This window comes from Saimiri boliviensis, chromosome 2 (assembly GCF_048565385.1).
Source record: "Saimiri boliviensis isolate mSaiBol1 chromosome 2, mSaiBol1.pri, whole genome shotgun sequence".
NCBI classification, from domain to species: Eukaryota; Metazoa; Chordata; class Mammalia; order Primates; family Cebidae; genus Saimiri; species Saimiri boliviensis.
The window spans coordinates 169,127,351-169,142,497 of NC_133450.1; the positions used below are offsets into that span (position 1 = coordinate 169,127,351).

At 31.5% G+C, this 15,147-nt stretch overlaps 1 protein-coding gene across 14 annotated transcripts in view; it reads left to right on the forward strand.

Moving 5' to 3' along the window:
• The window catches only part of CCDC171 (coiled-coil domain containing 171), a 545,371-nt gene that overhangs the window by 210,094 nt on the left and 320,130 nt on the right, over positions 1 to 15,147 (forward strand). For all 14 annotated transcript variants that reach the window (XM_074394865.1, XM_074394866.1, XM_074394867.1 and 11 more), the window contains 2 exons: positions 10,951 to 11,096; positions 13,142 to 13,196. In XM_074394865.1, coding sequence (XP_074250966.1) covers positions 10,951 to 11,096; positions 13,142 to 13,196 — 201 coding nt within the window. The remainder of the gene's footprint in view (positions 1 to 10,950; positions 11,097 to 13,141; positions 13,197 to 15,147) is intronic.

Genomic DNA, 15,147 nt, shown 5'->3' on the forward strand with positions numbered 1-15,147 from the left:
ACTCCTGCCACTAGCTCAATGTCTAACCAAACGGCCACCCAAGTTTGTGCTTGAAACCCAGGGCCCTGGTGGCATAGGCACTGGAGGGAATCTCCTGGTCTGCCGGTTGTGAAGACCATGGGAAAAGCACAATATCTTGGCCAGAATGCACTGTTCTTCCCAGTACAGCCCCTAATGGCTTCCCTTGGCTAAGGGAATGAAATCCCCTGATCCCTTCCACTTCCCAGGTGATACCCCACCCTGCTTCAACTTGCTCTCTGTGGGCTGTACCAACTGTCCAACCAGTCCTAATGAGATAAATTGGGTACCTAAATCATAAATGCAGAAATCACCTGCCTTCTGAGTCAGTATCACTGGGAGCTGCAGACCAGAGCTGTTCTAATTCAGCCCTCTTGCCAGTGGACCTGCTGTGATTTTAATATTCAGTTAAACTTCGTTTCTTCCCCAAATGATGCAATATTAAATGAGCCTAGACACTGAGTTTTCTAAAGTATCTCCTGATGACTTCATAGCTATATAATATTAGAGTAAATTGCCAAATGTAGAAAAATGGGTTAAGATACCCTCTCTTATGTTGCTGTGACAAATGACTCTAAACAGTGGCCTTACAACAGCAAGTGATTTCTCATACAGTATGCATATACATCATGAGTCAGCTGTGTGCTTCTGCTTCATATGTCCATACTCTATGAATGAGGCTGATAGAGTGTTCTTTATCTGGAATGCTGTTGCTCTTGTGGTAAAGGTGTCTATGGGACATTCTGTTCTTTTCTCTGCCAGGAAGTAACATTTTACTTCTAGTCACATTTCACTGGCCAAAGCAAGTAACTTGAGCATTTCTGATTTTGATAGGATGGGGAATATATAATCCTCTTTCCAAAAAGGATACCACCAATTTAAGTTGTCAAATTTGATATCAGTGGAACAGGAGAATATACTTTCCCCTCTGGGAGGTGGAACAAATAGTTTGACCAATAGCAAAATCTGCAGTAACTTACCTTTTTCATTATATAGTTAGCCACATTGGCCAAATTTGGTGTAACTTTACATTTTTTTTTTTTTTTTTTTTTTACTGCATTTTAGGTTTTGGGGTACATGTGATGAACATGCAAGATTGTTGCATAGGTACACACATGGCAGTGTGCTTTGCTGCCTTCCGTCCCCTCACCTGTATCTGTCATTTCTCCCCATGCTATCTCTTCCCACCTCCCCACCCCCCGCCCCTAACTTTACATTTTAACATCTGCAACTCTCTTCCCTAGTTTGGTCAGTAGGGTTGAAAATAGTTATCTCTGGGAGCCATATGTCTGGTTGATGCTTTTCTCTCTTGTTCTAGAGGTTTTTTTTTAGTATAAAAGAAAAAGATTATTCAGTGTATTATGATGTTTGTTGTATAAGAAAATTAGAATGTTCTAGAATATGTACTCAATGTCCACCACATTGCACAGAGCGTTTTCTAGGCTCCAGAAGCCATGTTACTGACATTTTAAGGCATCACCACTAGATGGCGATCTCGCTCATTTAGAAGGTTAGAACAACCGTGTTTTTCTTCAGGTGAATGGGTTGGTTACTGAGGGATCAGAAGTGTAAATTATACAAATGATATAGCAAGCTCTTTGTAACCAAAATGGTACTATTTACTGAGTATGTATATATTAATGTAAATATATACATATACACCCTTATACAGGAAAATTCCATTTGAAGCAAACCTATAAAATGCTATGTTTTGCTATGTTACTTCCCCAGAATATATATTTATTTTTCAACTATAACTGCCTGAACAAACACAGGGGTTTTCCTAAGCACAGTCCCTTAAGAAATTGCCCAGAGGCTTGAGTCCATACCTCTGCCTTGTCCCACCAGTGCTTTGAATATGCTTCCAACTGTTGCTGAACCTGTGGTTGTTTTAGTTTTGAGCCTTAATCTTTGTTTTAACAACTCTGTATTACTCAGCTTCACTCTCTTTTTTTTTTTAATTAAGTGAAGAGTGGTTAAAACTTACATATTTCACTCAGATATGTTAAAAAATAACTTTCATGGTTTATCATACTATGGGAAAGCTGGTACCAACGCTTTTAGAAACCCTATTAGAAATCTTACTCAATGGTTATTGCCAGTGGTAGCTTTGTTCTAACCACTTTTTCTTCAAAACAACAGAGTGTAATAACCAAAAAAAATTTTAAACCGTAGACCAAATCATGTAATTCTTCTTAGAAAACAATCACTGAGTTTGTTAATCCACTTTTTGGTGTTCCTAAAATAATATTCTTTCCATCATGTATTTTTGCTATGACTTAGGGTTTATAGCTCTCTATCATGTAATTCAAATAACTTGTAAGATTTAATATAGTAATTAGTAGAAATAGAAAATATATGGCTTGAATGTGCATCTATAGAAAGTAAATGTTTAATATATACTCTGAGTAATGTAAAAGTAAATTTTGATATAATACTCTAGCATATTAAGTAGAACTGTTATAAGCCAGTTCTTTTAAAATAGTTAATACATCATTGTATCTTTTTACTTAAAGATGAAATTGTATTAAACCTTGGTTAGAATTCCACTGAAGATTTAAATGAGCGATCACACTATAGCCATAATGACCTCTTGTATTTACTTTAATTAGGCAGTTACAGCTTATATATTCGATTTCCAGACAGATCACAGCCTAGAATCCTTCAGAAATTTCCCATGGCCTTCTATAACAATAGTTGGCAAGTATATTTAGCCAAAGAACCCTTTCTTTAAATAAAGTCTTATATAAAAGTTGATAGAAAACATTAACACAAATTCCAGTTTTAAGAAGGATGGGAGTTGGGAGTCTAGTAATTCAAGCATCCTCTTCAAATATTGACCAGGCTGGTCTTGAACTCCTGGCCTCAAGCAATCTGCCTGCCTCAGCCTCCTAAAGTACTGAGATTACAGGCATTCACCACTGCTATGCCTGTCTGGATACTAGGTTTTTAGGGATGACATTTTTGAATTAAATTAGGCACATAAGTGTCTTCTTACATAACAGCTACGATTTCCCTAACTAGGGAGAGGTAGCTACAGGTGCTGTATTATTGAGCTTGATATCTTGATATATTGTTGTGATAGGGTGGGTTGCTGTTATAAATATTAAAAAGGTGATATTAGGCAGTCAAATTTTAAGATCTACAGGGAAAGTTAAGTGCTGTTGTTGCTAACTTATAAAGGAAAGATAAACAAATCCATTGCTTTTTGACAGGTTAAAAAAAAGCAGTAGCCCAGTGTATCTTGAATTTATAAAATTCTATACTAAATGGAGTGCTATACAATTAATCATTTCTTTACAAATATTTATTTTTTATTAGTACATTTAATAAGTGATGACAATGATCCTACTTTCACACAAGGGATCTTGAGTTCTGCATTCCTCAATTTTAGATGCTGAAAGTGTATCCTTAAATAATACTGAAGCTCTTATTGGACTTTATTTAATATAAGTATAAGCAACCATTTAAATAGATTAAAATACCTTACTGACTTTATGGAGTTTGATAAATAAGAGAAATATTGGTTTTATATTTCCATGGTGATTTCCCAGTTAGTAGATTTTATGGAAAATCTGAAGACACGGTTACTAATACTAGTGTAGTACAGAGTTTAGAAGGTTTTAGGTTCAGAAGAAGGGCTCACATTTTAGCATAAACCTATGTATTAGTTGTATGACTTTGCTGAAATTACTTCTCTGATTCACAGTTTTCTCATGTAAAACAAGAACGGTAATGCTACATATCTCATTGGATTATAATCAAATGAACTAATGTAATTATAAAGTGCTTGAGTTGTAATGATGATAATGGTACTTAGTTGCTACTCAAGTAATTTTCCCCACTAGTGATTGTAGGGGAAATAACAACAGCAGTTATAATGGCCAGCATTTATTGAATACTTACAATATGAGAGGCACTGTTCTACATGTACAAGAAAATATGTGGAATACTACCCATAGTGAAAGTTAGGAAACATTCGCTGTCCAAAATTTTCTCCCCTGTGGATGTACTTCTAAAATTAAGATAGAAATCAGTGGTAAAATACTTAATGCACAAAAATTCATCCAATGAATACAATTTTAAGAAAAAACTCAAAACTTTGTTTTGTTTACCTTTAAGTCTAAAATAACCTAAATTTATTTTCCCAGTTTTAAATTTGACCTTCAGATTCTGTTAAATAATTGAATTTTATTCAGTTAGTGTTTGATTTACTTTGATTAAAAGTAGTATTATGATATGTAGCTTGTCAAATAATGGTCACTTAAAATCTGTAGTACAATAAAAATATTAATATGAGAGTGTTTTAATTATTATTAGGCTTATTTACTCTGTGATTCAATTATATCACCAAAACCATTCTTGAAATTGAAAGATTAATTCAACAATAGTTTTTTATTTGAATGTTAGAAATCCAGCTATATGAAGCCCTTTATAAATTATTCACATTTTTTCAAGTTCTTCTTTGACGTTTGTTTTAGGTAACTCTCAAATGTTTAAAACACCATTTAAATTTTAAATGATGGTTTTTTACAACTTAATTCATAGCTCGACTCATTAAAAATATTTCCAGGAAATTGAGCAACTTTTTGGACCTCCGCATAGCTGGGGTTGTCACCTCTGTGAAATTCTTGAGTATGCCATAGCTGAGAAGGTCTAACAGAAGAGCCCATGTATATGCTGTCCCCTTGTATTTCTTAGGTATTTGCTAAGAGAATGTAGAGGTCATATAAGAGCTGATTTTGTTATAGTAGCATCATGATGATTGTCATCTGCAGGCAGTTTCTGTCTCATGAGGTCTGCAGTGCAGCCAAATGCAGTTTGCTTTATACTCCAAGAAAACATTACTGCCACATTACTGCTTACATGCTATGTGTCACAATAAATGTAGCTACCACTTGTCAATTTTGTACTTTTCTGAGCATATTTTCTGGTTGAGAGGGTTTTTGTGGTTCTCTTTACTATCCTCCTTTTTTTGTCATTTAAAATGTGTTTTAGCTGTTTCTTTCCCACTTTACTTCACTGTTAGCTAATACATTTAGTCTATCAGAAGGAGTTTTGTGCTTTATACGTAAGGTTAGAACAATAGCATTCGATATATTTTGAATACTTTTATGAGGATCCTTTTTATTCCATTGTATTTTATTATTAATCACTTTTAATTAGTTTGCTGGGAAGAGTTAGCTTTTTTATTTTATATTGACACCATTGAGGAAGATATTTTCAAGGCATATGTGAGAATATAGTACCGATAATCATGCAACAAAATCTTATAGCATACTTGGAAATTTTTAAGTTGAATTTTCATTGCCCATTTGCCCCATTTGTTGTTAATCATCTCTCATGTGGCCTATTTATAAAACTAACATATTTTACACTTTTCTTTGTCAATTTCCTTTTATCTTTTTCAAGTGTGATAAAGTAATTTCGAAAATTATGTTTGTGTGTCTATTGGTAAGTAAATAAATGAGAAAGAAATAATACAGAAATTCATAAGTTGTCATATATAGGTAGAGATTTAAAGAACGCTATGTAATGACATTACATGTAGAAGTATAATTACATTAATTATGCCTTTTACATTTATGTAGTCTTTTACAGTTTATAGGATACCTTAACATCTGTTGTCTTACTAGACATGTGAGTTCTAACTAGGACTGCCATTTATTTAACCCTGAAAGTGGGTACGTTATTTGATCTTCAGCTTCAGTTTATAAACACGTCACCTACCTTCTAGTGTAGGTGTTACTAGAAAACAATAAATGATAGTATTCTTAAGGAAGATTACTTTAAATTACATAACTTTGTATTTAAATTGCCCATATAAAATAGAGGATACCAATATTGAAATTTATTCAAATATAAATTGTACCAGATACCCACATCTTGTATTATTATTTTTATTGCAAATTATCTAATTGTTTATCTTAGAGATTTTCTGGCTTTATCATAAAAAATATTATTCTTTAGTTTCATTTCTAACTTGCTTACCCAGCTCCATTGTAAATTTGGTTGTTGTATCATTTTATATTTATAGTTTCTGTGGCAACCTGCACAGTTTGATCCACTTAGCAAATATTTAATTAATTATTGATAATTATAATTTTTTAGTTGTTTTATTGTAACAGTAGGGCTGAAGATAGCCTTATTTCCTTTTCAAACATTAATTTTACTACATGTATAAACCAAATTTATTGCAATCTAGAGATGTTTATTTAAAGAAACAGACAGGAATAAATTTATTTTTCTTTAAATGTTATATTTTTTCCCCTTGACTAAGGAAATGTAGCCTAGTTCTTATAACACTTGTGTTGTTGTCTTGCCGTTCATTTTGTATGACTAACTTTTTATACCAAATTGAATAAGCCATTAGCTTTTAGTGTGTAGGAATGTAGATCCATAGATATTTCCCATTAGACAAAAGAAAATCTATAAAAGCAATATCCCCTGGGGCTTGGTCTTCCTAGCGGCCTAATGGTCTAAATCACTGCTATACTGTACTCTTATGAGAAAGAACAATGTTGGGTGATTCACTTGGCATCCAGAAATATTAGTTGAAGAGATATGCATATCCTTTAAGATAACGTTAATGTTTATATTATACCACATTTATTAATTCAATATTCCAATTCAGGGAATTCATTTCATAAATTTTTTATTTCAAAAACAATTTCCTAACAGAATGATACACTTTTTATGTCTTATACAGTTTTCAACTAGAATTTGCTGAAACAATGAGAGATACTATATTTATATAGCCACATTGTTTTCATAAGGTTTGTTTTCTAAATAATTTTACTTCAAAAAAGACCTCCACCGGTGATGGTTGCACAACTCTGTGAATACCTACTGAATTGTATACTTTAAAAGAGTGAATTGTTTAGTATGTGGATTATATCTCAATAAAGTTGTTATTTAAAAAATATTTCATTGCACAAAATGTTTTCATGGGTGTGAGGGAATAGAATTTTAATTTATTTTATAATGGATTAAAAATTATTAGCCTTAATAAACATTTGAAAGCTTTAGAATTATAAAATTATATATGACTTAAAATAATTTTTGTTCTTATTTTGTAGTAAAACATGCTTATTATAGAAACTTCGGAAACTATAGACAAGAAAAAATACATTTAAAAAATGTGTGGGTCATTTAATATTCCTATCTACCATGTATTCTATTCCTAAGCTTTTCCTATACTTGACTACTTCCTTTGTATCCATACTTTTCCTGCCATCTTTCATGACTAGTAAATTCCTTTTCATGACCATTTCAAGAAACAATCAGATGCAAATATTTTCTTATAGTATTTCAGTGAAAGCATTAGCTTTTTCTTCCTTAACTGAGAAAATGAAGGTAAGCGATGACATCATTATCTAAAAAAAAATGCAATAAAGATAATATGTAATAGCTTTTGAAGGGCAGTCATTTTGGGATACCATTGTAAAAATTTGCTTTAAACCATTTTGGATTTAAAATGAAAACTGGAAATCTTTGATAAATAACATTGAGACATTGGTTCTTGTGTAGGTAGAATATTTTTTCTGCTTTTTAAAAGACTCTTGTTATCATATCTAGCCTTAACTTTATAACAGCTAAAATGGTTCGCAACACTGTTTAAAGATAAATTCAGTATCAGGCTTTCAATTTTTTTTTTGGTAAATATTAAGACCTGAGTACAAAATGAGGGCTGTATTGTGGATTAAGTGAAATATCTCAAGGCTGTGCTGTTCTGATAACCGAACCTGAAGTGACCTTTCTCAGACACAATTACAGAGCTGTATGTTTTTTCTTTAATTTCATCAGGGGTTTAATTAGTATACAAATAAAACTTCCCTTATCTTCCTTTCTACCTAATTGGCTTGTCTTCACTTATATATGAAGTATGTGAAAGTGGGCTGTAATTAGGGTGACCGTGTTAACCTTTTTTCCTCAAATGTACTGTTGCTTAAAGGCCTCAAGGCCTAAAAACAGTGCTTTGGATTATTGCTTTGCAATCACTATGGCTGTCCCATAGGTTTTCTCATGAGCAGAAGGGCTTTGGGTGCTGCAGGTTCCCACTGCTTAACAGGATCTTCATTCTTCTTCCCACTAAATGTTTATTGATTATCTTGCTGTTCCAGGCTCAGCCTCCAACAACTTAATATCAGGTGACAGTCAGGAGAGTTCTCCAAGTAATTAGAGTTGAGCATTGGGGGAACAATTAGGAGCAGAGTTATTAAACTTGATTTATCCTATTCTCTCCTGAACAGTTTCTTGGATATCAGAACATCACACTTTCACAATCTACCCTGGTTGAGAAATTAGTGGCTAACCTGCTGCTTATCATTGTTGCCTTGCTGCCTAGAGGCACACCCTCTTGGTTTCAGTCATTTGGTTGGAAATATTAGAGTCCATAAAGTTTATCATGGATTTTAATTAGATCAATCTGAACAGGAGAAAAGAAAAGCTGAATTTAAAACTATATATGTGATATATGGATATATATTGGTAAGTGTATATGTGATGTGTATATGTATCTGTACCCTTATGAGAAAGAACTATGTTGGGTGAATATACATATACACAAATATATTTTTCTTTAATTAAAGCTCAGTGTTAGGATTTTTAAATGTTTTGTTTTTGTTATTTAAAAAGGATATGTATTAGGGAAAAGACATATTCTTGAATCATATTTTATGTCTTGGTGTTTTACACATATCCCCATCAATCTTAGGGCCCATGATGTATTTCATGATGTCATTCACCTCTTTCAAACGAGAATTCCAGGTCTATAAATTATAAAATTATGATTTTTTTTCCCAAAAAACTATATTATCTCTTTGTTTTCATATTCAAGGAAGTATGAATTATATAACTTTGTTTGTATCACTTTTTGGTTTTATTCTATGCCCCTGAAATAGTGTAAGCTTTGGAAGAGTTTGATGACTCCTATCATTGTCCCTGAGACATGAAAATGAAAGAATGGAAACGAGAAGATTAAGCTATATTGTAGAAATTCTAATGTTATGAGTTATATCTTCTTTGAAAGTATATGATAGGATTGTCGAAAAGTCAAGTGTGGGTTTATGATAATTCCACAGTCATGGATTCCCTGAGATTGGATCAGCAAGCTTCAATCTCGATAAGGTTGGGGATAATATACTGAATATTGGATAGTCCCTTCACAAATAGGCATCTCTAGTCATAGGAGTTATTGAGCTGAATAATTTGAATTGACTGGCACGAATGTATTGTTTTTGTTGAAAGAATTCAAGCTTTATGCATAACTGGTGGTGGATCATTCGTTTGATCTTCATATCTGAAAAACAGAATTTTATGTTGCTTCAAAGATGTCAGAAATGCTGACTTTAAAAGGAACTTAAAAGGATTTCACTTTTTTAAATAAAGAAATTTCATGATGCTTTAGTGCCTTTATGTTAGTACTGGCACAAAATTAGTAGGTTCAGCGTGGTTTTAAAAATGTATTCATTTTGCCATCTTTTTAGTTTCTTTGAATCAGTGACTATTTATATGGTGGAATGTTTGTGAAGATCTGTTAATAGTGAAGATTTAAAACAAAATACAGTGTCTCATAAGTAGTCATAGTTTGTTTAATTTTTTGATTTATATTTGTTTGATAGTAACTTGATTATTTGAAAAGTGAATGACTGAATTTTAAAAGTTTTAACATTTAAAAATACCTGGTTTAACTGATGATGGCTTTCGATTCACCAGCATTTAGAGTGAATTAATTGGTTTAGCATGTATGCAGCTTGAGTTTTTTATACTATTCAATTTTTTAATACTACCCATTGTGAATGCACTAAAAGAATACTGTTAGAAGAGTTTTAAACATGAAATTATAACATTTTGTTTATTCTTTAGCAGATTTTTGAAGCACAGTATGGATGTTAATGTGGGGCTAAACTAAGCAAGAATAAAAAATTATGTATATGCAGTCAGTTATTTAGCTCACCGTCCAACAAATTTAGTCAAAAACTGTTTGATAAGTTTATTCTAGAAATTCTTTAGACAAAGGAGTAAGAAGATTTTTAGTGCTAAATGATCCTCTGATCCCTGTACTATTTTGCATCCTAGAATTTTAAGTGAAGTTTAGAAATACTTCGCTCAATTGTAAGATTCTGATTCTAAGCCTTCAAGATAATGTTGCACAATTACATCGTGAAATTTTTGCACTAAATAAATATTTCAGATTAAAGTAGATAGCAAATATAAATTAACATATTTTGTACTTCTGTGACTAAGAAAATATTTATAGAACACAAATAATTCTGCATGCAAGTATTATTTATAACTTTCTCTATTAGTTAAAGCATGTTATCATATTTGTGTTGCTATCCTTGACATGAGAGTTATTTACAGGGAAGCAAGTGCATTTTATTTTGGAGTCCAATTTGTTTGTTTGCTGAAATATCCATAGCTACCTAACTATGTATTTATAAAGATAGTAGTGGTACTCTTTAATCTTAAGTTCACCATTTTCTTATAGCTATCCTGCTCTACTTTTTTTTCAATCACATGCATAGTTTGGGCATACGATAGTTCTTTAGTTCTATTGAGAGTAAAATTAAGTCTAACTTTCATGTGCTTTCTACCCTGAAATCTTTATTTTTTCATCATTAAAAGAAAATACAACTTGAGATTTTTATAATCATATTTTTAGTAAGAATGCACTTTATTTGCCTTGCAGAATTAAAAAAAAATAGAACTGTATTTTGTAAGCAAACATTTGCCAAAATATTATCAGTTCTATCATTTCTAATTAGTAAGCATATAAAATTTTTGCAGAAAATTTGTTAAACTTTGATGTGTAATGACCCAAGTCTACTTCTCAGTCAGTCTGTACTCTTCTTTGTTTAATAGCCTATGGCATAAATTGAAGTTAATTATCGGGGCTGACAAGTAACTCTGTTTTCTGTCTGCTTGCAGAGTCTCTCCGAGGCAAAGATGGAGCTGAGAAGAAAAGATCAATCTCTGCGTCAGCTCAATAGACATCTTACCCAGCTGGAGCAGGACAAGCGTCGACTGGAGGAGAACATCCATGATGCAGAGAGTGCCCTCCGCATGGCAGCCAAGTGAGCATTTGGACCTTGGGGAGATCACTTAAAACAGACAAAAGATCAATTCTTACTTTCATGCTCCGGGTTTTAGCCCTGGATAATACAGTGTTAGAAAACAAAAGTACAGCTGTCGTTCTTTGAAATTCTCTGATATATCCTCAAAAAAGAAAACTCTTAACTCAACATACTAAATGTATATTTTATTGAGAAACCTCAGAAAAGTATAAACTTCTGTATAACTGCTAATTATGCTTATTTTAGGCTCTGTCATAGTGTTACATGTTAGAAACTATGTTTTATTAACGTGAAATGTAAGACTGTATTTAAAAGTTTTTCATAATATCCTATGTTATACATTCCTATCCTCTTCTGCCCCACTGTCCCCGAAATTTTGCTCTGCATATATTATTATATACTAATATTGTGAGTAATATTTTCGTAAAGAAATGTTAGCATACAATCAGCATGTGTATCATAGCATTTAAAAAATGCAATAAAAACACATTGATCATGGAAAACTCATTTAATTTTTATAGCTGTATATTCTAATATGTTAAGTAGAAAAATATAGTTTTCAGAGTAGACAACTATGTAAATGGGATGAGACTGTTTTTACTATTTTTTTTTAAACCAGGTAATCAAGTTGACATACATTATGAAGTTCACATTGAATGGTTCTCTTGGGCATTTTTTATTTGTTCCTCATATAAAATTTCATGGAATACTTTAAGACAGTTCTTTGTATAACAGCATGGCTTAAAGAAAATCTATTTTTAAAGATTAACGAAATATCTAATTTGGATAAACTCAATGTTTTCTAAATTTAGGATTCTGAATTTCTTTACTTGCAAAAATATATATGTTAATTAAATATTTTTTGAGACAAACAAGCATAAAATATCATCAAATATGAATATAATCTGTAAACTGCAGAATGTGTATAAATCACTGAACAAGGAATCTGCAGTCTTAGGATATACATAAGCATTGCCACTGGGTTTGTGACATTGCTCAAACATAATGAAAACATGAATTGACACAAGTCCAAAATATTGGCGTATTTGAATAACCACTGATAGTTTTTTTGAAAATTGTAAAACTATGTAACATTGCACCACCATATAAGGTATATGTATTTGTCATTTTTTAAAATTTAAGTTTGACTAAATCAGTTTTTGTTGTTATTATTCAGTCTCAGTTTCATCATGTCAAATGAGAGGCTTAGCTCAGGTAATTTCCAGTGAGTCTTATAGCACTGAGAAATTTCTGAGATGAATGAAAACAGGCTTATAAAACCTCCAGATTCAAATTGTGCTTTCAAAACATTGCTGCTAATTCAGAATTTTGACATGTGTATCATCTGTGACCATGGGCACATGTTTTTATAAAACTAAAGAAAGCTAATTTGAAATCTGGAGAACTAATACATTATTTACAGTTTTCAATTTCAATTTATAATTAGATTTTTATCTGCAGTATTTTCATTCAAACTTTTTATTTCGTCATGAAGTCTAAATTCAGTATACTAGGTTGATAGGATAAACTGGTAACTTTGCATATTCCTAGACAGGTCATGGAGGAGATTTCTGTGTAATTATTATAGCATAAAAAGACTGTGTAGAAAGGAAAATATTATTTTGCATAGTATGGTTATTTATTATATATCCCCATTGCTAAGATTTTAAAAGTCTTTTTCATTAGAAATGAAAGAATAATGTTTTACCATTTACAGCACATTTTAAATTATCAATAATATGATTTTCTTTCTTTGTTTTTCACTTTTTTGCCTTTTTATTCTCCACTACCCCAATTTAGGACAGGCAACAAAATTTAAGATATGAGTTAAATGTGGAAATATGTCAGTGAATATGGTTAGTTTTTACTTTTTAAAAGAGAACAATGACTTCAAAAATCAAAATTTAAAAAGTTAAAATAAATTTAAAAAATAGAACAATGATATCAGACCCTTATTTTTTAATACTAATGACTTATACTAAAATGTGTAACAGTTGTAATAAGGTTTGAGTTTTACTGACAATCTTTCTTTTATTTTTTTCTAGAGACAAAGAATGTGTTGCTAATCACATGAGAGCAGTAGAAAATTCACTCCACAAGGTACTGTAATTTGTATTTAATATTGTTCAGCTTGTATCATGATACCTAGTCATTATTTTTATTAACCACAAAGTATTCTAATTCATTTTGTAACTTAAAAAATAAATTAACAAAAGGATGCTTTGCAAATGACTGGAAATTTCCGTTATTTAGTGCTATATTGAATGCTTTTTTCAGAATTCACTTTATATACCTAATGACACTATGAAAATAATGGTTTCCCCAAACTGATGTAATTGTACTTGGAATTATTTGCAGTCTTTGCTGGACAAAGCAGAGATCATTAAGATTCTCACATGTCTCATAATGATAATATGTTTGACCACACTGTCTAACCTCTTACCACTCTTAAACCAAGGGTCCTATATATATGTATAGAGAGAAACATATACTTTATTTAGTAATACTCACACGTGTAAACTAGGTGGTAATGTTATTCAAATTGAAGTTTTCTTTCTTACTTGTAAGAATATGTTCTTAAAGTAGAAATTTGATTATTTAATATAGTCTATTGTTTTCAAATTTAATTACCTCTGTATGATAAAGTCTGACTTTTAATTTGTAGTGAACAGCATATAAAAGTATTATGATATTAGTAAAAACATAGTATATTTACTGACCATGTATTTTGTTAGCACTCCACTCCACATTGAAAGATGTGTTCATTATTTCACTGTTCAAGAGTAGAGAAATGTTATTCATGTGTTTCTGCTTCTGTCTGATAGACAACTAATTGGAAATGTAAACATCGAGTAAAGATATATGGAATTTATGAATGAATCATATTTAGAATAACCTTGTGAATCAATTAGCTTATATAATATCATTTTATAAATCACTTAAAATACCCTAAAACTAACCCTTTGAAGGTCATATTATATAAAAATTAATAAACTAATAATTAATGCCTTTTAACATTTTAAAAACAATTAGCCTCTGTATCCTTTTATATTTTGAAAGTGACCAGCATTATTTCCTATCAACAAAAGTATTTTGAAAAAAAAAATCTGAGTGCTATTTCCTAAGCTTCCTTGAAACTATGATTTCTCTCCCTCCCCATTTAAAAAAGTTTAGTCAGTATAGTTTAAATATAGTCACATTAAATTCATATGTGCCACAAATCTGAAATTTAGATTTTCAGTGAAAGAGACATCTTTGGTATGTTTTTTTGAACTTGATGGATAGAAAAGTCAATGACGTCATATACATGGCACACCCTTTTATATAGTTAATGTGATTTTGAAATCCAATTGTTTTTTCATCATCCCAGTTGGAGAAAAAAAAAGTTAGATAGCAGCTAACTTGGGGAATGAACTTTGACATCAGAGAAAAACCATCATGAATATGAAATGTTAAATGTTGTACGTTCTTTTCTTATGAAAATGGCAAAATATGTTGTTTAAATATAATAAAGACTGACTGCAACAGGATGATTATAATCATGCAGTTCTTCAGTTGTAGTTCATCTTTGATTTTCGTGTCATATGGAAAGAAAGCTGTCTGTAAAACTGGCCTATAGCCATTGTAGATTTACCTTTGCTTTATGGCTTTTTCTCTCTTCAGATTTAATAGTTAATTTTTTTCATTTATGTCTTTAGAAAATTCTATTAATACAGTGATTTTAAAGTTATCAATTACTTTTCAAGCTTGAAGTGAAAACTGAGGAAAGGCAAATGATATTTGGGGCTAATTCTTTTTTCTGTGAGGTATGCGTGAAAATGAATCAGTGACAAGGAGGTGGCCCAGAGAGTCCTCTGAAGTTCTCAGGAAGATGCAGGCCCACCTGTCCTCATGCCAGAGTTCAACAGGCTTATTTTTCTAGCCACCTTGGACTTCCCACTGACATTTTACTGTCTTTGAGGAAACAAAGAAGAGTACAGAAAGAGGGTCCAGGCTCTTCCATGGGGTGGTAAAAATGGATATGGATACATCCAAACTCTTCAGCAAAGTT